The sequence below is a fragment of the Acytostelium subglobosum genome (assembly GCF_000787575.1).
Source record: "Acytostelium subglobosum LB1 DNA, scaffold: scaffold28, whole genome shotgun sequence".
Lineage (NCBI taxonomy): Eukaryota > Evosea > Eumycetozoa > Acytosteliales > Acytosteliaceae > Acytostelium > Acytostelium subglobosum.
In genome coordinates this window covers 283,057-306,242 of record NW_012236505.1, presented here as the reverse complement: position 1 = coordinate 306,242, position 23,186 = coordinate 283,057, and the positions used below count along the sequence as shown (strand labels likewise).

The window sequence follows — 23,186 nt, the reverse complement described above, 5'->3', positions numbered from 1 at the left end:
TTATATAGAGATATATATATATATATATCAGATCAATCAATCAATCAAACAGACAAGTTAACATACAAACTATGTCATCAAGACCAATGATGTTAGTGGATGATGATGAGGATGGAGTATTGACAATAGTTAATAATAATAATTATAATAATAATAGTAGTAATAATAATGGTGATCGTGATGTAGGAGATATAAGCTCTGATTCACCTCCACCTGTTACTGCTGGTGTAGCTATCACTGCTACAACTACTACATCACCAACAACTACATCGACATCATCAAAGGCGAACAATATCGATCGTGTCTCACCACCTCTTCAGCCAACAATTGTACAAAGACAACATCAACAGCAACATCAACAACAGCATCAACAACAACAACAACAATATCAACAAAGAACATATGCATCAGTTGTACATAACAACATTATAAATGATGATGACGATGATGACGATGATGATATACCACAACAACAACAACAACTTAACAAACATCAAACATCATCACCAAAGATTGTATATAATCAACAACAACAACAACTACATCAACAACAAGCATCACCATTGAGCCAGACGACTTTTGAGAGTAGTGATGCAGAGGATGACGATGACGACGATGAAGAGGATGAAGACGATGATGATAAGGTCGTCCACAATAATGCACCATCAAGTGTCAAGAAGCATCCTCAATCAACATCGCCAATTCAGCAACACCAACCTCAACAGCAACCTCAACAGCAACCTCTACAACCAATGAAGCCACAGAGGAAACAATCATGGTTGACTAGTGCTGAATCAGTATCATTCTCAAAGCCAAACGTCATGTTCAAGATGGCCATTGGCACGATCTACATCACAAACCATCGAGTTGCCTGGATATGCGATCAAGCATCCACAACAATCTCTGATCTCTACCTTGACGTACAACAGATATATCGTATGTCTCATTCATTCATTGTACAACGCTCAATCACTCACTAATTCAATCAATCACAATGCTTTAGGATCATCAATGTCTGACAGTCCCAAGCTCAATTGGAAGGTGTCATGCAATGGAGTGGACTATCTATTCTTCCTCTCATCCCCAGAGGAGATAAAAGAGGTCAATTCATACTATCAACAGTCCAAACGTAGATTGAGCGAGGCTAATCAACCTAGGCCTCAACAGCAAGCACCACAGCAACAGCAGCCACCACAGCAGCATCCACAGCAGCCATTGTCACCATCCCCTCCACTACAGCAGCAACAGCCACATCCTCAGACGCAACAACCAAAGCAAGCTTCACAACAACCACCTGTCCATCATCAATCACATAACAAACATAAGGAGCATCAACATCAACAACATGAGGACATGCTCTACCCTAGCATTGATGGTGATGTCAATGCTCCTCAGCCACACAAGCCCAAGCAACAGCATCAACAACATCAACAACAACAACAACAACATTCGAATGGTCACTCTAATGGAACAAAGGCAAGACATTCAGTCGATGACGACTTTGTTAGCATTAATGGTCCTGGCAATATGGGCGGCGATGATACAGCTGCAGGCTACTTTGACTTTAACGTCAGCCATCCATGCCAGGTGGAGGAGGACGGCAGCAGCTTCATCACCTACGAGGTGTCCTGCAAGTTTAGGGACGACAAGGGCGTAGCCGACATCAAGGTGCGTCGTCGATACAAGGAGTTTGAGTGGCTGCACGCGCAGCTGTCCAACCCAACCTGCAAGAACTACACGTTCGTGCCACGCTTCCCACAAAAGTCAATGGTGCAGTTCTGGAACAGGTCGGACCAGACGGCCGTCGGCAAGCGTTGCTTCCACCTCGACGAGTACATGAAGAACCTGTCGCTGTTCAGGAGCAACCCGGCACTCAAGGTGTTCATGAGCAACCGTCCCATCTCGCTGCCACAGAACCCAATCGTCGACTTTATTGGCAACAACATCGCCTCACACCTCCCACAACACGTTGGCTTCAATGACATGCCAATGATTGATCAGAACTTCATATACAACTCTGGTATGTCGTCTTCATCATCATCATCAACATCCTCAGACATTCATTCATTCACTCACTCACTCATTCATACAGAGATTGAACGTGACTACTGGCTGATCCGCAGACTAATGAAGAAGTGGGAGCTATTGCCCAAGAAGTTGCCATTCCAGAAGTTCTTGTATGTTCCTCTCTTCCCTTGACCTCATGGTCTTGTCTTGCATGTACTAACCATCAATCAATCAATAGGGTCGTTGTGTTGGGAACTACATCCGCAGGCAAGAGTTCATTCATCAACAACTTCTTCAATATACAGATCAAGAGGTCGGCCATTGGCCAACTAGACACTCACTTCACTCTTGTGGAGACTATCCCCAAGGAACAGTTTGCAGCGTTGAGCGACAAGCTGACTGATCGAACCGTATGTATATGATTGATAGACATGTTCAGCAAGCCAGCCAGCGAGCAATGATCCTAACAACACCTTACTCGCACACACTTAGACCAAGTCCAAGAAGTTCACAAAGGAGCAGCTCAATGAGAAGATCACAACTGAGCCAATGAGCGATCCTAGATACGGACATGTGTTCCTTTACATGGACACAGCATACACACTGTCAAGATATGACGCGCAACTAAGTCGATACGACGACATTATATCCAAGTATGGTCTGGTTCGTTGTATACTCATCAACGAAGAGTATCTATCTGGTACACCAGAGGAATTGTAAGTCAACGATCCATCCATTGTCCATCATCTCAGACCTCCAGTCACTAACATCACATCGCCGTCACAGACTTTACCAGAAGAAGACCATATTCTTAGACTCACCTGGATTCGAATCCAAGAAGGAGAGCAATGAGACCTTGCTTGGTAACATCAAGATCATTCAGTTCTTCTACTCAACGAGTGATTTGACATTGTTTATGATGCCCGCCAAGAACATCTCATTGGTATCCCCACAGGTATGTTTGATTGAATGGGTACAACCTGTACGGCGACTGACTAACAATGGTATACATAGATACAAATACTAGAGATATGCGTTATGTATAAGCTTTATGGACCAGAGATTGTGGATCAGATGGTCAATAAGATATTTAGCCAGCGATCAGAGTCAAAGTCCATTCCATCACTGTCAGAGATCACAAGGGTCATTGTGAATCAGTTTAGACGCGAGGACAGACGACCCAATCAGGAGTACATTGGCACATTGGTGTGGGACAAGATCAGGTTCTTGCTGACACAGATCGATGATATACAGAGTGGCGAGGACACCAACTTACGCGAGCAGTACTTTGAGCTGGGCAGACTGCTTGGCAAGAGTCTGACATTCTTGGACCCGCCCACCTACACACAATGTATGGCCATTGCACTGCCACTGGATCGTGTCTTCAAGTCACCAGAGGAACGACGCGCCAAGTGTGGCGACCTTGACTCCCTTCTAGCCTACATCAGAAGCTTGAACAGTGAGAGCAGTTACCATCAGCGACTTGAGACTGCCATTCAAGAGATGTCCATTGGTCTCTTGCCACATATTCAGAGTATGTATACTTGGTACTTGGAGCGAACTCTGCGACTCGGTTCATTCATTAACTCATTCAATCATTGACACTTGTTTAGACTCATGGAAGAACTACTTGGACTGGAACCAATGGATCAGTAGCGACTCGGCCAGCGTTGATCTGATTAGAGAGCGATCAAACGCTAGAGTTAGAGGCGCAGCCCCACACACCTCTGTGAAGAGATAACAGGCCTTGTCCAAGCACATATACTTACTACCAGTTGGCGATGCTAATAAACCTTTTTGTAAAGAACTCTCTTTGTTATTATTATTATTCTCGTTTAATGTCAATGTCAAGAGACAACCTTGGATGAAGTGCTAGCGACACCAATTGCCGTCTTTAACTTGTCGACAACTCTTTGAATGCTGTCATCCTTCTCTGCCGCCTTGGAGTAGATGGCAGACAATTGTTGGAGAATGACAATGTCCACTGTTTCCAATGATTGAGTACGTATGATGTAGTCGATTGTGTTAAAGTAGGATTGATGTGTGAGGACATGGCTTGTATGTCGCTTGGCAATGTCGCTCAGCAGCATGGCCACCCTGCTACCACCTCCGCCTCCAATGTATTGCTGGAGATTGGCGTTGGAGCAGTTGTCGCAGAGCTTGGCGGAAATATCGTCAATCATCTGTTTCTTATCAGGCAATGATACATTGAGTAGGATCAACAGTCGCGCCATTGGTTTATCACATTGTGAAGATTGTAGTTGATCTGGAAACTTGTTGGCCAAGTGTGAAAGGACCTGGACAATCTCAACTAGGCAACGATTATTTGATTGATCGCTGTATACCACTTGCTGGAGATCGCGAAGCAGATTCGCCAGTGTGGTCTCATCGACAGTGCCAATGGTGCTGGTCATGTGTGCCAGTACTTGGAGTTGACATAACAATGTGTCTTTGTGTGATGGAGTGTTTAGCTCTTCTTTGATGCGCTCAGACAGCCGTGGCAACAATACAGAGCCCTTGGCAACATGGCCAACAATGCGACAAATCTCGGCCACCATTGTTTGAATGGTCGGCACCATGTCGTTGACCCTGACGATCATCACCTCGGTGATCGCATCAATGAATGGTGTCATTGCCTCGACACCAAGGTACATCATCATGAGATACAAGACGCCGATCTTCATCTCGCGTGATTGAGGATCGAGCTCGTTCTGATGGAGGTTGGCATAGAAGTGTCTCATCGTCTTACTAATGTGCTTCTGTAAGTATGCCCTGCACTCATTGTTGATGGACATTGTTGGTTGCCACCATGTTAGACGCGCACTATCTATCAGTTCCTGGGTTATTGTTGGTGGCGCAGGGAGGAAGAGGATTGTGCGTGTCCCCCATCTTGCTGGCAAAGTATGTGGATGAGATGATCAATAATGACTCTTGTGCGCTGACAATGACATCTGGCACGTTGGATGCGAGCAATGATAGCAGACACATGTTGAGCAATGGTTTGTGTTCGCGAATTGAGAGTCGAACATCAGAGGTGAGCCATCTCGCGATGCACTTGGAAAGTGTGATTCGAACCGACGGGGAATGATCGATCGCCAACAGATAGAGCTGCTCAGCAATGTTGTCCACCACCTTGACCGCGCCACAGCTGACAAACTCTGTGAGTGCCAGCAGCGAGGCGGAGCGAATGCGCTGATGTCTGTCTGGGAGATGTCTGATCAACGATGCATTGAGTGATCCAGTGAAGAGAATCATGCGCGTCGGTATCTTTTGTGCCAGATGTGTGATGACATTGCACGTCTGCTCGATCTGATGATGATTCTTATCGGTCAATGCCAGTCTGAGTATTGCCACCAACCTTTCGCAGTGCTGCGACACGATCACGTCGGAGCACGAAGTTACTACGATATCAATGAGTGCAACAATGTCCACTCTCACCTCCTCGACCTCCTCCTTTCCCAACTGTATCTCACAACTCTGTAGCAGTTGTGCCAACTGTGTCTGTACTACATTGTGAATATGCTCCACCAGGCTAGCATAAGAGTGAGTCAGTCATTCGAATAACTAGACTGTTTGATTGTTTGAATGAATGTATGAATGAATGAATACATACAGTTTCAGTATTGACAATGCTATTACCCTACATCTCTCTGTTTGATCACTGACCAGGGCGATGAGAGGTGAGGATAGGCATTCAGTCCAAAGCTTCTCGAGTTCTACATTGCCTCCGCTGCCATTCACTTTAGTTGTGATCGTAGACAATAGCCTCTCGGCCGCCTTCTTTCTCTGAAAGGTACTACTACCTCCTTGTGTGTTTGAGATAACAAGCACATCGTTGTGTACATTCTCTGTCATCCTCTACCTCTCTCTTTGTCAATGTTGTTGTCCGGATGTCTGTCCCATAAACGAATGACCAATTCGGTCATAAACACGAAACACAACTTGTTTCAAACAATCACACACTCACAATGAATGAATACAAAGATTACAACAATGACCCCAAACACACACAAACAAACACTAGATTATGTGAAGTGATGACGGCTGAATGAAGGCAATGACCTTTTATGGACAAGTAGTAGTGGACATCATCTTCATCATCACACACACACACACACACAGACACACACCGGGTGGTCGACCACTCTACTACTTCATTAGGTCAATGAACTGATCTACCCACTGGTGTGCGTGTATGTATGAATGTATGTGAAGAAAGAATAACTAATAAGGTCCTTAGAGATTGCCCTGGTGTGTTACCACCTCCAGACACCCCATCCACCTCCGCAATGGACGGATGGATGGATGCCAACTAGAGTTAAAGTTGGCCTGGACAGGCAATCTAGTCCAATCTCGGATGACTTCCTCTCTCTACTCACTCACTCATCCAAGCCAACAACTCTCTCACTCATTCAATCATCCAACCAACCATTCATTCATTCATTCATCCATTCAATTACTATCCTTATTCTTATTGCAACATAGTTATACTACAACATTAATAATAATAACAACATCCAATCAATCAATCAATTAATTAATAATAATATTAAATAATGTCTGAACAAATTAGTACCGAACATGCTCATCATCAGGATGAATCCAAGCCAATGGAGGAGATCAAGGAGTCTGGATATGAGGGCTCGCCAGAGTCCTGGAAGGAGAAGGGTGAGCCAAGTGGAGACCAACCAGAGAAGCACAAGAAGAAGTTCCCAAATCCAGTGACCGCCGTCAAGGAGAAGGTCCAGGAGATCCAAGAGAAGTCTCAGGAGAAGGAGAGGGAGAAGGAGAAGGAGAAGGAGAGGGCCCAAGATAGACAGTCCCTTGAGAGGTCCCAAGAGAAGTCCCAAGAGAGGGAGGGTGGATTCTTCCACTTTATGAGATCAAAAAAGGTTAGTACATTCTGCAATTTTGTTGAGGAGGCTGGAATCATTCCGACATTAACTAACAATTACTTCAATGTACTTCTACTTCATCACTTCCAAATGAAGCTTACCGAAAGCCAACTCCTACAACAACAAGAGAGGGAGAAGCTGGACAAGATGGCCAAGGATGTCAAGATCATGGTTGAAAACCTGCACTCGGCCATCATGACATCTCATCAGCAGGACCCTTCGACCAGGTTCGACTACACCCTCCCGACTCACTTTGAGACCGTGCTCGAGCAACTGTCCGTCATCTACGGATCCTCTGGTGACCTCGACAAGATCCTCAGGAGACATACCAAGGAGGTGGAGAACAGCAACCATGACCGTCACAAATACTGGAGCTTCTGGGCCAGGATCCTCCATGAGCGCACCGATCGCTTGGACATGTTCAACAACTCCAGATTCATCGCCGCGTCCCTCAATTCTGTAAGTTAATGTAGCTGTGTATTCATTTTGATTGATTGATAGACTAACATGTGTTCCATCAAACGTTAGGCAACCAATTTCAATGTCAATGAAACCGAGGTACTTGCCTTCAAGGATCTACTCACAGTGGCCTTCAATACCGAGGTAGAGGTTGAGCATGTCTTGGAGCTTGTGACACTCCTCAAGCGAACACAAGCAATTGGCTTTGTAACAGACGAGAATGATCGCAATATCCGAGAGGTGATCGAGATATTGAAGGTATGTATTGCCAACCCAGACCCGCTCCAACAAACAGTTACTAATTACTAATTCCATGGCCTCAAACTCAGAGACCCATTGAGACTGACTCGATGGATATCATTGAGGCAGTCTACCGTGATATGGACAAGGGCCAGAGGAAGTTTGATGGTATGCTGGACACGTGGCAGAAGCAGAGGGGAGAGGTCCTTGAAAAGTTTAAGGAATCGTCCACCAAGTATCAGAAGTCCTTTGAGGGCAGGAAGAATGAGATGACCCAGCTGGAGAAGGATATCCAACAATCCCAAGACACCATCAGAGCCAACAACATGGAGATTGAAAAGTTGGTCGACAAGATGGACGAGCTGAAGAGGCACAACAGCAGACTGGAGAACAGACTCGTCAATGATAGAAAGTCCATCGAAGTCAAGAACAAGGAGGACAAAGCGGAGATCACCCTCAAGAATGATCTCGATGGCCACAAGTACAGAAAGGACACTGTGGTCAGGTTCGTTGGCAACTTGGAGATCATGGACCGTGGCCTCAAGACATCAGTGATCAATCACAAGAGGACCATGCTTGAGAACCTTGAGCGATGCATTGAGAACTTGGTAAGTAGTTGTTGTTATTGTTGGCTCATCGTTCAATCTCATTACTAACATCAATCAATTTTGTACAGAAGGAGAGAATGAGACGTTCTGGAGATGACATCACCAAGCAACAACAGTGTGAGAATGAGTTCAAACGTATTGAGGAGTTCTTTGCAACCAAGTTCCATCTGGAGAGCAAGGATGAGAATGACGAACTTGGTGGCAACTGGGAGCGTGTCAAGATCAGCCTGGACCAGTTCAAGAACCCTCACGTACACCACGAGAAGATGGACATGCCAAAGTCCAAGGAGTCGTCGTCTTCGTCGTCGTCATCGTCCCACCTCGAGTCTCAACAGTTTGAGAAGCAACAGGAACAGGAGGAGCAACACGAGCACAGGAACTCACCTGTTCAAGAGCACCATGGTGAGCAACCTGAGCACCATGGCTCTCCACACCATCACCATGAGCATCATGGCTCCCCACACCATCATGGTGACCATGGCCAGCACCAATCATGAATAGTCTGATTTGTTACTAGTATCATTGTCAACAGGACACCTACTATACTACTACCAGACTCTGGCCTACCTGCCCATTGACTGGACCACGTCTCGTTTCGTCTTCGTCTTGTCAACCCCATCTTCATCTTCACAACAACACAAACAAAACATGGAACTTGCCCCCATTGCAATAAAGGGAAGCTTTTTTATCAAACCCCAACTTCAATGCTCACTTTCAACCGACAGACTTGGTGACATGAGATAGAGATACACATTATATATATTCATTACATACACATACATATACATATATATAGATATATATATACAATACATAGTTAAATCACTCAATTGAGATTGAGTGATGGATATGTATAGACGACAATGAGCAGCAGCAACAGCAGCACTACTACAAACAATAAAGACGACACGACTGAACATTCACATACCAATGGTAATGGCAACGGCAATGGCAATGGCAATGGAAATATGAATGGACGAGATGTAGAACAACAACAACAATATCGTCGCAGTAGGAGTAGGAGCAGGAGTAGAAGTAGAAGCCCACCACTGCAACGAGAGCGACCCTACAGACATTACCCACCACGAGATAGAAGCAGGAGCCCGCCAATGGGCCGCGATAGAAGTTATAGTCCACCACCTATGCATCCACGCGATAGATATCGTGGAGGACCACCAGGTGGCGGAGGCAGAGGCGGCGGAGTTGGCCTCAGAGACTCGCGAGACCAACAATACATGGATCGTCGCTATCCGGATGAGCCACCATATGGCCACCCACCAGCCCACCGTGGTGGGAGGGATTCTTATGGAGGCGCTGGTGACGGCGGCGGGTACGGCAGGGACCCTTATCGTGAGCGCGAGAGAGAGCGTGAGCGTGAGAGGGAGCGAGAGCGTGAGAGAGATAACTACCGACAGAGGGGCGACTACCGACATCCGCCGCCGCCACCACTCCGCGAGGACCGTCGCTCACCACCACCCTACAGAGGCGACGACCGTCGCGCGCCTCCCCCTGTCTACCACGAGAGCAAGAGTCCCTATGGATACAGAGATCAGATGGAGCGCGGAGAACGCCACCATCAACCCTCCAGCCACCCCAACGATCGTCACTCAAGCGAGTCATCAGCGCATCACAGTCACAGTCATTCATACTCTTTGCCAAGCGCGTTGGAGTACACTTCCACCTCTTCATCATACACATCCACTGCCTCTGCAAGTGCCACTGTCGACTCGATGCTCTCGACACCAACCGTGACAAAGAAGAAAGAGACACTCACATCGCCCAGCGAGACAAGGGATGGCCAGCTCGACACTCCGCCACAGAAGAGGGACAGGGCCACTGAGCTCATGTCCAGTCGACTGGAACAACAGAGACTTTTGAAGAAGCAAAAGACAGAGCACAGCGGCAGCAACAGTAATAATACAAGCGGACCACCAACACCAACGACGACATCATCATCAACATTGACAACCAGCGCAAAGAAGACACCAGCGACATCAACACCACCAACAACATCGAGTACACCCAAGCGCACACAACAATTGAAGAATGCATCCGATTCGAGCGATAGTAGTGGGCCGGATAGGTCCAGGGTGGCGCCAAAGAAGCCGGCAAATGGGAGCGCCAGGAAGCGTCCTGTTCGGACTATTAGCAGCAGCGAGAGCAGTAGTGGCGAGAGCAGCGATGGCAGTGGCAGCGACAGTGACAATGGCAGCTACTCATCAAGGTCGAGCAGTGGCGGAAGTAGTTACTCGGGCAGCGATGATGAAAGTGGCAGCGACTCCTCGAGCTACTCCTCATCGTCATCCTCTGATGGAGAGGACCACAAGAAGCATGCACATGGACGCAAGGTCCCCAGGTCAGTCAAACGCGGTGACAACAAGAAGGCGGATGTGAAGAAGTCCACATCCAACAAGTCCTCCAAGTCATCCTCAACTTCTGCGACATCCAAGTCCACCGCGACCAAGAAGAAGACGACAGAGAGCACCAAGACAAACGCAAAGACATCACAATCGACGCCTCAACAGAAGAAGAACTCTATCAAAACAACAGCTACAACGACAACAACGACAAAGTCCTCAAAGCCATCGACCACCTCCGGTGGTGAAGGTGGCAAAGCGACCAACAGCAACACCAGCAGCAGCGGCAACAAGAAGGAATCAAGAGAGGAGGAGAAAGAGAGGATCATGCAGCTGTTGCAGTCCAAGAAGCCAGCCAAGAAGCAGATCTCTCCAACATCGGCGGCCAAGAGTGGGGGTGGAAACAGTGCGAAATCAGAGATGAGCGCCATCGATGGACTTTCCGAGCCCCAGGCCATCAAGAAGATCGAAGAAATGATTACCAAAGGTCTTAGTCATTCCAAAGCAGCAGTACTGATACAAAAGGCCAGAGGCAAGGAGTTCAAATATACCAAGACAAGTAAGTTTGATTCATGGTCACATGCACATCGCTCATTCACTCACTCACTCAATCAATCAACGAATCAGATTTCTTTGCAGAGAGAAAGAATAAGCAGTTGCTGAAGGATGACATTGCAGCATGTGCCTGCTATCAATGGGGCGTGTCAAAGTGTGGACCAGAGTGCTTGAACCGCAAGTCATTCATTGAGTGCGATGGCAACACATGCGAGCTAGGCGACAAGTGCGGTAATCAACGATTCAATCGCAGGGAGTACGCCAAGATCACACCGTTCAACGCCGAGCGGAAGGGCTGGGGCCTCAAGGCCTTGGAGAAGATCAAGGCCAAGCAGTTCATCATTGAGTACTGTGGCGAGGTGATCAGCAAGAAGGAGTCGCTGGAGCGCATGAGCGAGGCCGATGGCGAGAAGTATTTCTACTTCCTCACGCTCGACGCCAAGGAGGTGTTGGACGCCTCTCGCAGGGGCAACCTGGCCAGGTTCATCAACCACTCGTGCGATCCAAACTGCGAGACCCAGAAGTGGTCGGTCGATGGCGAGACGCGCATCGGCATCTTTGCCATCAAGGACATCGAGCCAGGCACCGAGCTGACGTTCGATTACAACTTTGAGCGAGTGGGCGACTCCAAACAGTCGTGCTACTGCAAATCTGCCAACTGTCGCGAGTACCTGGGCAACAAGCCACCCTCCACCAAGACCAAGGAGCCCAAGCCGGCGCCTCCACCCGTCATCACAGTTCCACGCAGCGATCACATCGAGCTCGACCACACCGACCTGCTCAAGCACTTCCTCAGCCAACAAGACACACCACCGCCGTACCAATACGAGACGGAGCTGTCCGAGGAGAACCAGCAACTGTTGGTCAAGTTCATGAAGGTGTTCCTTCCACGCAATGTCCGATCCACCCAACGTCATCATTGTTCAATCATTGCCAGTGTATTCAAAGAGCATGGTTTGGAGCTGCCCGAGCAACTTCAACAACTATCCACCAACCTCGACAACACCATCAAGCAGCAACACCCACGACCAAAGACCATCCAGCAAGTGATGGAGAGGCTGGCAACAACACAAGCATCATCAAACACAACAAAATCAAAATAATAAGACTATTGTTGTTGGATTGACTCAGTTTGCGCAATTGGAACCCAGTTTGTAGTAGTTTGAATGATTGATTAGATGATTGTTTGAGCGCGCCGTTGTGTATCCGTTAACACTATAATTTGAATTTGAATTCATTAATTTGGAAAGTGGGGGAGGGAGAATAAATTCAGAATTAATTCAATAAAAATAAATTGTGGGTAAGGTGTTGTTTGGAAAAGTGAGTGTGTGTGTTGATAGTGAGAGGTGATAGCGAACACAACAACTCAACGCAATCATTTCACGCACAAACACATTACATTCAAACACGTAAGTTTTATTTATTTATTTATCTATTACTACAGCTAGCTTTATATATATTGTCGACAAAATAACAATCAAAAGACACAATTTATAACATATAAACTAACATTCATACATTTACTCAATCAATCAAATTTAATATATATAAATCGACTACATCGAAACAAACAACATTCGAAATATCAACAAACAATCAATCAAACAACAAATAATCAATATAATATAAAACAGATATATCATCAAATATGGCCCGTACCAAGCAAACAGCCCGTAAATCGACCGGAGCCAAGGTGCCCCGTAAGCACATCGGTTCCAAGCAAGCCCACAAGCAGACTCCAGTCCAGTCTGGTGGTGGTGTCAAGAAGGTTCACAGATTCCATCCAGGAACTGTCGCCCTCAGAGAAATCAGAAAGTACCAGAAGAGCACTGACCTGCTGATTCGCAAGCTCCCATTCCAACGTCTGGTTCGTGAGATCGCCCAAGAGTTCAAGACTGATCTCCGTTTCCAGTCTGCTGCCATCGCTGTATGTATTGATGCAACTTTACAATGTTGTATTGATGAAATGTAATGTTGTATTGATTGACTGACATATATATCCATCCAATCAATCAATCAATTCGATCGACTTTGATTTCTATTTCGAAACATAACAACAGGCTCTTCAAGAGGCATCTGAGGCCTACCTCGTCGGTCTCTTTGAGGACACCAACCTGTGTGCCATCCACGCCAAGCGTGTGACTATCATGGCCAAGGACATCCAACTCGCCAGAAGAATCAGAGGAGAGCGTACTTAAACTTGCTTGTTACCCGCCTTTGCCCAACTTCACCACCCTGTATTTACATTATTAACTAGTTAACAAAAAAAAAAAAAAAAAAAGAAAAAAATAAATATTCAAGGTTGGTTGACTTGGTTCATCGTATCCATTCAACCAAACCTGATCTGTTTGGGGGTCTTGTTGTCAATTTATTAGTTTGTTATATATATCTGTTCCAGATGTCATCGCTTGGAACAAGATGTAGAACTCGGGGAAACGACGACTGGTAGTTCGACGTCAATCACTGATCATTCAATATTCGAATTGTCGTTGATCGAAGATTGACAATCGACAAAGTTATAAAAGAGTAATCGAAGGTGATGCGCTGACGAGGGAGGTTCCAAAGGTCATGGGCACACACAACAGTTCGATCGAACAGTCCAAAAATCAGTTCGAAATAACCAAAACTGGTGTGGAACAGATGAAAAACGGGGACTCCCCAAGGTCCACATCAAAACCCTCCCGACATGTCTTCACATCTTCATTTACCAACACAGCAATCAAACATGTCATCGCAACAAATAATACAACAACTTGAACATCAACTTCAACAACAGCTGGTGTTGAGTGATGTCGATGATAGAGACCAAGGTCAAGGCCTGGCACTACCAGCGCCAATGCAGGCACTTTGGGTACGCACTGTGCTGGAGCACGCCATGCCACGCTCGATGGACGCCTCACCAATCCCCCAGGTCATGTTTGGAGACTACCCTTTCAATGTAACGTACGAGACCATTCGATTGGAGGGCCCCAGCTGGTTCTTATACTACGCCGCCTTGTTTGGACTCGTCTGTCGCTCATGGTACAATCTCGTCAAGGACTTTATGCACGCACGCCGAAACGACCTCAACCTGACATTGGTCGAGATCCATGGCACACTATTCGTGCCCTACAAGTTGGACCTGTTCAGCTACCCTCGTCTGATCATATTCAATCACAACTCAAAGCACTCACTCATACGAAGCGAGAACTTGGTCATGGCGACTATCGAGTCGATGGGTCATCCATGCTACACTCCGCACCTCTTCACCCAAATGAACAATCTCGAGTCGGTGTACATCACGTATCATGGCGATGAGGAGTCATTCATCGACACAATCGAGGCCTTGCTCGAGGCCTCCAACGATCAGATCAAGATCAATGTGACCTTCCTGGACGAGGTCATTGACTTTGCCGAGTACGACGGCCTGCGTGAACGACTGGACAACGTGACACTCGAGTACTTTGGCTGCTGTGAGGACCTTTTGACGATGGACAGCGCTTTTGAAGAGCTTCGTGGCGTCCTGCCCAACAACCTCATCGTCAACCTGTACAACGGTGAGAACGAACACAATGCACACTTTACCTACGCACCGCTATTCGCCATCAAGTCGCTCAGACGTCTGACAATCGAGCATGATCATATCGAGCTGGCTGACCTGATCGAGCTGGCCAAGTCACAGCGTATCGAGCAGTTCAATGGCATACTCCTATTCCATCACATTCTTAGACAGATCAATGCTGACCGATGCCGCACGCGCACACCCTCCGAGCAATACCCGCATCCACAACTCGAGTTGGTTGCAGACAGCACTGACGTGGTCACACTCAAGGTCGACCCAAAGGTGCACCAGCCGCTCAACGATTGCTCCGCACAGCCACTCAAACATCGCGGCTGCACATATCATCCAGTCAACTTGGAGCAGCATATCGTGGACTTTTGTCAAGCGCTCAAGTCCAACACGACACTCAAACATCTGGCACTCACCTCTTTCCAATGCGCCGAGATTGGTCACTCCATTGCCTCATGGGGAAGCAAGAAACAACACGTGACTGATCGATACACTGATGAACAGTCGTCGCCAGACTCGACCGCGGACGACGACGAACACGAGCAGGAGCTGAGGTGCCAGCCATTCATCGATCATTTCTCTACATTGTTCCTGTTCAACAACACATTGCAACATCTACATTTGTCCAACATATACATCATCAACGACGAATTCTTCAAATGTCTCGAGACCAATCAGTCGTTGCTCGCGCTGGTGCTCACTGATGGCGCGTTTGGACGTGGAGGAGTCCATCTCCAGGCGTTGGCCAACATGATCAGGAGCAACAAGACCCTACACACACTGTCCATCCAGAGGAACCAATTGAAACACTTTGGCGACCTGCCATCAGCATTGCAATCAAGCAACACACTGCGATCATTAGATATAAGTGGAAACAAAGTGATTGATATTGCATCAGTGGCAATGTTTGATGCATTGGAGATCAGCGATCATTTGGAATACCTTGTAATATCACCATGCATGAAAGATGCTTCCAATCACTACCGCAGCACATCCTCATCACTCAAGCGAGTGTTGATCCGAGACGATGAAGCCAGTCAAGACCCAACATTCTACACAAACACTGGACTGGTGTCCTATTCACCATCTGACTATGGATGTTTACAATTGGCAAGATATGACTGAGCTCAGTCATGCATGGTTCCAGTTTCCGTGTTTCCGGTTGGTGTTTCCGTGTTGCCACCTTGTTGCCGCCGCGGCGACAACTCCCCCACACATAATAATAATATGTACATGAGCAGGATATATATCCTGCTTGTTTGTTTATAAAGTATACATGGCATGGCGTCATATGAATCGCTCATACCTCCTCCATTTGGATCGATCCACTTGTTACATCTGAGTAGATTCCATCGTCGTTGGATGTTGTCTCGTTGTTGGGTGAGATGGCCATTGGGGAGACAGTGACTGAGGTGCCAGCGGCACCTTCATCGTCCTGTCCACCCATTGACTTCTTTCTCTTCTCCTTCTCCTTTCGTTCTCTACGCTCTGATGACACATCCAAGTTGATCTCACATGATGTACCTGAAGAGTTACCTGAAGCTCTCGACGACTTCTTTCTCTTGGCTGGCTTCTTTGACAACAACACGGTAACACCATTTGTCAACACCATGAATGATACTGTATCAAAGATCCTATATATATACATCATCCTCATATCCATCGTCCTCGCAGCATATATCATATACGCAGCTTGCAAGCATATTATAAGTGCCAGCACCAATGAGATGAAGAGTATCTATAAAGTGAGCAAGTTAGTTAGCATCAATGAATCATTGAATGAATTAATGGATCATACACTTACTCTATTATTAATCGATACTTTGCCGTTGTGTAGTGACTTGGTGTAGAGTAGGATACCAAAGATTAGGAATCCAATGGCTAGGACGATACAGTATCCTACGACATAGTAGAGGAATAGATGTAGGTAGAATACTGAGAATGCTACTGGATGTTTGTCATTATCCTTGAACAATACAGTACTGGCAACCATTATAACCAAGAATAATACTTGTACAATTATAAAGATGTACGTTGTATAATGTCGCATCTTGAATATCGCTTGTTGCACTTTGAAGACATTGTGGAATAGACGTATCCAGAAGATCAACAATAGACTATATGTTGTAAACATCAAGAATCTTGAGAAGAAGAATACAAAGCTCAATGATGCTAATCCACCATATCTATTAACAACATTGACATTAAAGTCATAGTTTGATATGTATACGTATCGAGCTAGTATTGAGGGTTGAGGGCAAGGGTTAGGGTTAGGGTCGAGGGCGAGGGTTGAGGGTAAGAATACTTACTAAAGTTATCCAAGAGTACAAGATAATATATAACTAATTTGAATGAAGCGAATGTCTTTAGATGTAGAACTGTTTTGACTGAAGTTATCAATACATTGACAATTGATAATAATAGAAATGGTTGAAGTACTCTGTCAACTAGAAGTGGTCTATGATCCTGGTCTCCAAATTGAGGCAGGAATGTACCTGGATTGATAGACTCTGAGGACATATATAAATAATATTATATTATCAATATTTGTATTTATCCAATAACCAATAAGAATAATAATAATAATAATATTAATATTGTAATTAATGTACTTTGGTGTGGATTATAGTTGAAGTTGATAATAATGTAAGTTAGTCCTAAGGTCACGTGCACCTGATGATCACAACTATTAGACTCAATTCAACATTAATAAGATATAGTGAATGAATATTGAAGAACATAGGTATGAATGAGGTCAAGGTACCTATCTTCACCTGAACAGGCCGTCTAACTTTGAAGGTGTTGGAAGCCTTGAGGTATATAATTGCCATCAATCACTATTTAAATTGGAAGTTGTGATGACACCCAACGGCATCAACAATACCCCTATTTCAATCTTATCACACCTACTCTGAGGGGGTTTATATGTTTGAGATGCATTGTGATGAATCTCGCTGAATAAGAGTGTGTTAGTGTTAGAGCGAACTGACACCCCTTTGCCTTATTAGCTCAAACTGAAGAGCACCCCTCGTTAATTAAATCAATTTGTTTTGTTTGTATTGTTATGTGATTCAACCAATTACATCTAATCTGATTATCACAATACTATTTTCCAGATACCCTGGCCATTGTCGTCGTACTTGTACCTGTCAAGGAAACATAGATTGAATTAATATAATATAATATCATGGTCAATATAATACCTTCCACTTTTCTGAACTTTGTCCAGACCTTCTAGTATCCAACTTATTTGAACAAACATATTAATACTATCAAATATTCAAAAGTGACAAACAAGACTTAGATAGGATAAAGGTTGGACTAGTGTCAATCCCCAAACCCAGGGAATTAATTAATTCCAAGAAGAGAGTCTTCTCCAGATCTCGATAGTCAATGTGAAAGTAAAAGTCACATTCTTTGTACATTTGGTCAATCATTCATTCTTGTTATAACTATTCATTGAATGACAGAGTTATGTTTAGTAGAATGTCTAATCGAATTGTAGCAGGTGTCAAGATTACTCGTATTGGTAGTGGTGGTGTTACTTCATCATCATCATCCAAGGACAGCAAGTCAATTGAGCAGACATGGTCTGCCTCATCATCAACTGCTTCACCTTCGATTGGCATCGGCAGAGGAATGCTAGACATTGATGATAGTAGAGTAAGTGAGAGACAAGGTAGGTACGAACGATCATCACATTGAATAGAGCACAATCAATCAGGTCTAACTAACATCAATCAATCAATCAAAGTTGAGATCAAGCTGTTGAATAGTAACAAGGTCACTGTGTTCCAATGTGGAGTCAATCCATCGTTTATACAATCATCCAAGCGATTCAATGAGGTGAAGAGTGCTACAACAGAGAAAGAGACTGCGACAACAACAACCTCAGTGTCAAGCCCAAAGCTCACTATGAAGGATCTTTTGGGTGACCAACTCGATCGGTTGAATGGACATGAGCTTCAAGATCCCAATGGTGAGGTTGTCTCCTTCCTCATTCCCAATCAAGACCCAATACACATCCTTATCCAATTGATCGAGGACAGCAATGACGACCAAGTCGTGTCATCATCAAGCTCCTCCGTCGTCGCCAAGCCTTCCTCGTCATCACCATCATCATCACAATCATCTGGCACACTAAAAGCATCGACTGATACAACATCGACTACATCAACTACATCGATTACATCAACATCAAAGACATCACCAACCAAGCGAGAATCTGATCAACCACCCATCCAACAATCAAAGAAGTACAAGGTACTCGATATTCAAGCGAGTAGTGGATCCGACAAGACATTGACCACAGCAACGACGAAGACGGCAACAACTTCAACACCTGCTCGTGTTGGTACATCTTGGAGCGATGCATTGTCTGCGTACTGTTTGGCACCAGCTGATCATTCATGTGTCAAATACTATGACGACAAGATAGTGATCATTCAAGACGCATATCCAAAGGCCAAGCATCACTATCTCGTGATGCCCAGACGTTTGATACCATCGTTCAAGGATCTCACCAAGGAGGACTTGGGATTGCTGCAACAGTTGTACGATCATGGCATTCACTTTATTCAAAACACACTCAAGTGCAAGCTGGACATATTCCAGATCGGCTTCCATGCCGTACCCTCGATGCGACAACTTCACCTGCACCTCATCTCCAACGACCTCAACTCTCCAGCACTCAAGCGCAAAGAACACTGGATATCATTCACTACTGACTTCTTTATACCTTTCCAATCATTCTATGACAATCTGAAACAGAATGGTTCAATAGTCGTACGTGTCCTCACTCACTCTTCATTCATTCATTCGTTGACCCTGGCATATACTAACCTCAATCTTCAAACCTTCATTAGTTGGACAGGGAGAAATACAAGAAGCTGAAGGAGGTAGCTACATTTGTATGTCCCAAGTGCAAGGCATCATTCGAGTCTCTTGCCAAAGTGAAGGATCATTATCAAAAGCATTGATCAGTCACTCATTCAATCGTTCAACCGTTCAATCAATCATTCAATCAGTTAATCACAAGGCAACTGCTCCAAAGAATGGAGTAGTCCTCAAACGACACAATGGAACCATTAGGGTTAACCAAGATAGACTTTAGCTTTGCCAAATCAAGTTGGATGTTGTTGTCCAGTCCTATGACTGCCAGTCATTTATAAATCATTGACTTTGTATTCCCCAACCCTCGCACTTGCCCTAACCCTCGCCCTCGCCCTCGCCCTCACCCTAACCCTCGCCCAAACCCTCGCCTAAGTTCATTTTGTTTGTTCAATCCCAGTCTTTGATGACTGAACATAGTTATATAATCACAGATACACATACCTTAGAGAGAGAGATATATAACGATGATGATCAACGAAGAGGATGTAAAGAAACCTGTTAACGAGTTGTTGGCAAGTGAGGACTTTCGTGTAAGGTTGATGTTGACTACTTTGGAGCATCCAGATGTGTTCACAGAGGATGCAGACGACACTCGTTACGAGAAGCTAAAGGACAGACTTGACAGAATGTTATCCGACCCAAACAAAGTATTACAATTACTTAATACATATAATGGTGCATTACTTGATGTACCCATCAGGATATTGTTATTGGGTGCACGCGATGGTGCCAATGCGAGTGACAGTGGCAGTGACAATGATACTGGACATCATCATGGTGAGCATACATTGTCGATTAACTTACGCATTATCGCATTGATACTTCGTCATTCAGAGGTGTATCATCAGTATGTTGTCAGCGAGAGTAGTAGACATCGTTTGTCAATACAACAGACATTACATGACATCTGTGTTGTGTACACTGTTGCCCATGCACCATTGGTACGAGACAGTGCACTCGCGGCCATCCTCTCCATGTTGACCTCTGGCCACGCCGCACTCCAAAGAGACCTGCTGCGGCATCAATCACACCTCATAACCAACATATTCGACTCATTCAAATGTCCCTCCAACTTTGTAAGTCGTACCCTCCCTCCCCTCCCCTCCCTTTCCCTCACTAACCCAATCAAGGTATCACGCACGGCTGTCAAGTTACTCTCATGTCTGGTCAGACATTTGCTCAATCACGACGATCAATCAATCACAACATCATCAGTGTCAACATTGATTGATTGCGCATTGCATGCAGACAGTCAACAACAGTCGTCTGTGGATGTCAAGTTGTGCCTGCTGGACATGTTCATTCATATATTGGTCACCAAGTCTGAACTTGAACTAGACACTGGATACCTTATCGCCAATCATTATGTACAGAAATCATGTATGATGCTACTGGATAATGACAGGCTGGTGCGCGAACGAGTCATCGAGCTCCTATCACTCTGTGTCCAGTCGTCCACTGTCTGCCAATCAATGCACAGTCTGGCACCGATGTTCATCTCACTTGCCGGCCGTCTCGTTCAAACACGTCAGCGTGAGTTCATCACCACCTCAATAGACCTGGTTGGCGTGCTAGAGGCCACGTCCCTCTTCCCCTTCACAACATCATCAACAACACTGGCGCTCTTTTCTCAATTGGACAACATAATTCAATCAATCAATCAAACGACATCAACAGAAACATCGACGCCCAGCAACTTCATCTTGACAGACTCAATACTTTACAGCATCGTCCAAGCGACACGAGTCATCTTGGCGAGGAACCCAAAGTGTGTGGCCGGACTCAGACCATCACTTCTCAATCTAATCTTTACAATGGCCACAACACCAAGTGGATACAAATGTGGATCATTCCAAGTGTCGACCAAAACAATCAAGGAATCACTGCACTGTCTTGTTTACATTGACTTGGAATATCTTAGCGGCAATACCATGGGCTTGGACATGGGTACTCGAACAATTGTCCAACAGTTGCTCAACGCTACCAAGTCATCACATCGACAAATTGTTCATCAAGCCTTCCAAACAATCGATCACCATCTACATCAGCTGAGCCTGGATATTGTGTCCGACCCATCATTCATCCAACAAGTGTACAGAGCGATCACAAACATACTTATGAGTCCGAGTGGAGACTTGCGCGAGGTTGGCCTGGCGTACTTGGCTCGCTTGTTCGCGTGTCCCACCTCCTCGCCATCGCCATCATCATCGCCATCACCATTCCAGTCAGTTGGTATCCCAGGTCTGTTGGAAAATGGCATTGCAAGTATGATCGTCAACAAGTTGGCCGACTCTGATTCTTATGTGAGATCAAGCGCATTGGAAGTGATCAGTGTGCTCTCAGCAAGCGAGCATGGATGGTCCAAGCTACTGGCCACCAACGATCACACTGGTAGCATGTTGAAGCGTGAACAACTTCAAGGTGTAGTGATTGATGATAATGCTCCAACAAAGGTTATCAACGAAGATGTGATGAATGCCAATCAGATCAACTTGGTCAAGTACACCGAAATGTTAAAGTTGGAGCATAATCAACATCAACATCAACACCAACATATACATATACAACATGATCTGGTATCTAATGGATCCAAGGTGGATGAGTATGATGGACAGTCATTCAACGCCGATGCCATTGACTTTGAATGGGATGACGAAGAGTTTAGAGAACTTGTGGCGAGGACTCAAGAGGAGACGACAACCTTCCTCACTGATGAGGATGATTACATCGACACGAGCATCCAACATCCTCGTCAGGCTGAACACAATGTCTATCCATTTCCATTCTCCATCCTCCTATTCTTTAGTGATGAGGAATCATATCCAAGAATGTAAGTTCCACACACCCAATCAATCAATCATACTTGGAACCATTCCACTTGATCAATCCTGGAATCATTCCACTGACTATTCAATCAATCAATCAATCAATACAAATATTTAGATCTTCAATCAAGTTATTCACAGATTGGTTAGGTAGACCTCATTCTTCAGATGTGATATCCAAACTATTACATGATCAAGACACCAATGATCAATATCAATTCAATCATTTCATACATAGATTGATGAACGATGCATCATGGGAGGTCAAATCAACATGTATCAAGTTATTCCATACAATCATGAACACACCAAATGGTCTGGAAGCATTATATAACATCAAGGCCATAGAATTATTGATCAACAACTCAAAGAATCATCTTGAAGACAACATAATACGTGTGGCATCAATAGATTGTTTGAAACAAGTATCATTGGAATGCGATAAACTTCATTCAAGTGGAAATGGATCTGGATTGGACAAGATAATCATCATCATGGATCTTTTAAAATCAATTGATTTCAATGTCATTGAATTGGAATGTTCAAAAGAGACAGAGTACACCGATGATGACGAAGAGGACATTTCAATATTCAATGATGTGGCCAGATCATTCAATTCAGACACCAACATCGAGGAGAACAACCGAATAGATTGTTATTAATTAATAGATAATAGGACCAAGTTCATGTCGGTGTCCATGTCCATGTTATTCAAACCCCCTTTGCAATGTCCAACTTCACCAACACTCGCGAATGAGCTTTTGAAAACAGTTTGGACTTTTCTCGCTTCCACAACT

At 45.1% G+C, this 23,186-nt stretch overlaps 10 protein-coding genes across 10 annotated transcripts; 7 read left to right on the top strand and 3 right to left on the bottom strand.

Annotated features, from left to right (window-relative positions):
• Window positions 1-71: 71 nt before the first annotated feature.
• Window positions 72-3,748, top strand: SAMD00019534_106970 (hypothetical protein; the record flags this gene model as incomplete). Its single annotated transcript, XM_012894132.1, has 9 exons — window positions 72-91; window positions 158-936; window positions 1,004-2,020; window positions 2,093-2,177; window positions 2,246-2,417; window positions 2,500-2,723; window positions 2,794-2,962; window positions 3,022-3,541; window positions 3,621-3,748. The coding sequence occupies 9 exons, from the start codon at window positions 72-74 to the stop codon at window positions 3,746-3,748; spliced, it is 3,114 nt and encodes a 1,037-aa protein (XP_012749586.1).
• A 106-nt stretch (window positions 3,749-3,854) lies between these two features.
• On the bottom strand, window positions 3,855-4,802 carry SAMD00019534_106960 (hypothetical protein; the record flags this gene model as incomplete). The annotated part of the gene is made up of 1 exon (XM_012894131.1): window positions 3,855-4,802. The coding sequence occupies one exon, from the start codon at window positions 4,800-4,802 to the stop codon at window positions 3,855-3,857; it is 948 nt and encodes a 315-aa protein (XP_012749585.1).
• A 28-nt stretch (window positions 4,803-4,830) lies between these two features.
• On the bottom strand, window positions 4,831-5,862 carry SAMD00019534_106950 (hypothetical protein; the record flags this gene model as incomplete). The annotated part of the gene is made up of 2 exons (XM_012894130.1): window positions 4,831-5,539; window positions 5,621-5,862. The coding sequence occupies 2 exons, from the start codon at window positions 5,860-5,862 to the stop codon at window positions 4,831-4,833; spliced, it is 951 nt and encodes a 316-aa protein (XP_012749584.1).
• A 701-nt stretch (window positions 5,863-6,563) lies between these two features.
• On the top strand, window positions 6,564-8,706 carry SAMD00019534_106940 (hypothetical protein; the record flags this gene model as incomplete). The annotated part of the gene is made up of 5 exons (XM_012894129.1): window positions 6,564-6,899; window positions 6,999-7,361; window positions 7,431-7,619; window positions 7,691-8,209; window positions 8,278-8,706. The coding sequence occupies 5 exons, from the start codon at window positions 6,564-6,566 to the stop codon at window positions 8,704-8,706; spliced, it is 1,836 nt and encodes a 611-aa protein (XP_012749583.1).
• Window positions 8,707-9,351: 645 nt separating this feature from the next.
• SAMD00019534_106930 (hypothetical protein) lies at window positions 9,352-12,224 on the top strand (the record flags this gene model as incomplete). The annotated part of the gene is made up of 2 exons (XM_012894128.1): window positions 9,352-11,125; window positions 11,194-12,224. 2 exons carry the CDS (start codon window positions 9,352-9,354, stop codon window positions 12,222-12,224), a joined length of 2,805 nt encoding a protein of 934 aa, XP_012749582.1.
• A 545-nt stretch (window positions 12,225-12,769) lies between these two features.
• Window positions 12,770-13,319, top strand: SAMD00019534_106920 (hypothetical protein; the record flags this gene model as incomplete). The annotated part of the gene is made up of 2 exons (XM_012894127.1): window positions 12,770-13,048; window positions 13,182-13,319. The coding sequence occupies 2 exons, from the start codon at window positions 12,770-12,772 to the stop codon at window positions 13,317-13,319; spliced, it is 417 nt and encodes a 138-aa protein (XP_012749581.1).
• A 527-nt stretch (window positions 13,320-13,846) lies between these two features.
• On the top strand, window positions 13,847-15,796 carry SAMD00019534_106910 (hypothetical protein; the record flags this gene model as incomplete). Its single annotated transcript, XM_012894126.1, has 1 exon — window positions 13,847-15,796. One exon carries the CDS (start codon window positions 13,847-13,849, stop codon window positions 15,794-15,796), a length of 1,950 nt encoding a protein of 649 aa, XP_012749580.1.
• A 178-nt stretch (window positions 15,797-15,974) lies between these two features.
• SAMD00019534_106900 (hypothetical protein) lies at window positions 15,975-17,191 on the bottom strand (the record flags this gene model as incomplete). The annotated part of the gene is made up of 3 exons (XM_012894125.1): window positions 15,975-16,409; window positions 16,476-16,909; window positions 16,981-17,191. Coding segments are annotated over 3 exons (1,080 nt in total), but the record flags the coding sequence as incomplete, so codon positions are not given.
• Window positions 17,192-18,157: 966 nt separating this feature from the next.
• SAMD00019534_106890 (hypothetical protein) lies at window positions 18,158-19,650 on the top strand (the record flags this gene model as incomplete). Its single annotated transcript, XM_012894124.1, has 3 exons — window positions 18,158-18,350; window positions 18,426-19,456; window positions 19,537-19,650. 3 exons carry the CDS (start codon window positions 18,158-18,160, stop codon window positions 19,648-19,650), a joined length of 1,338 nt encoding a protein of 445 aa, XP_012749578.1.
• Window positions 19,651-20,028: 378 nt separating this feature from the next.
• SAMD00019534_106880 (hypothetical protein) lies at window positions 20,029-22,398 on the top strand (the record flags this gene model as incomplete). The annotated part of the gene is made up of 2 exons (XM_012894123.1): window positions 20,029-20,640; window positions 20,695-22,398. The coding sequence occupies 2 exons, from the start codon at window positions 20,029-20,031 to the stop codon at window positions 22,396-22,398; spliced, it is 2,316 nt and encodes a 771-aa protein (XP_012749577.1).
• Between the last annotated feature and the right edge of the window lie 788 nt (window positions 22,399-23,186).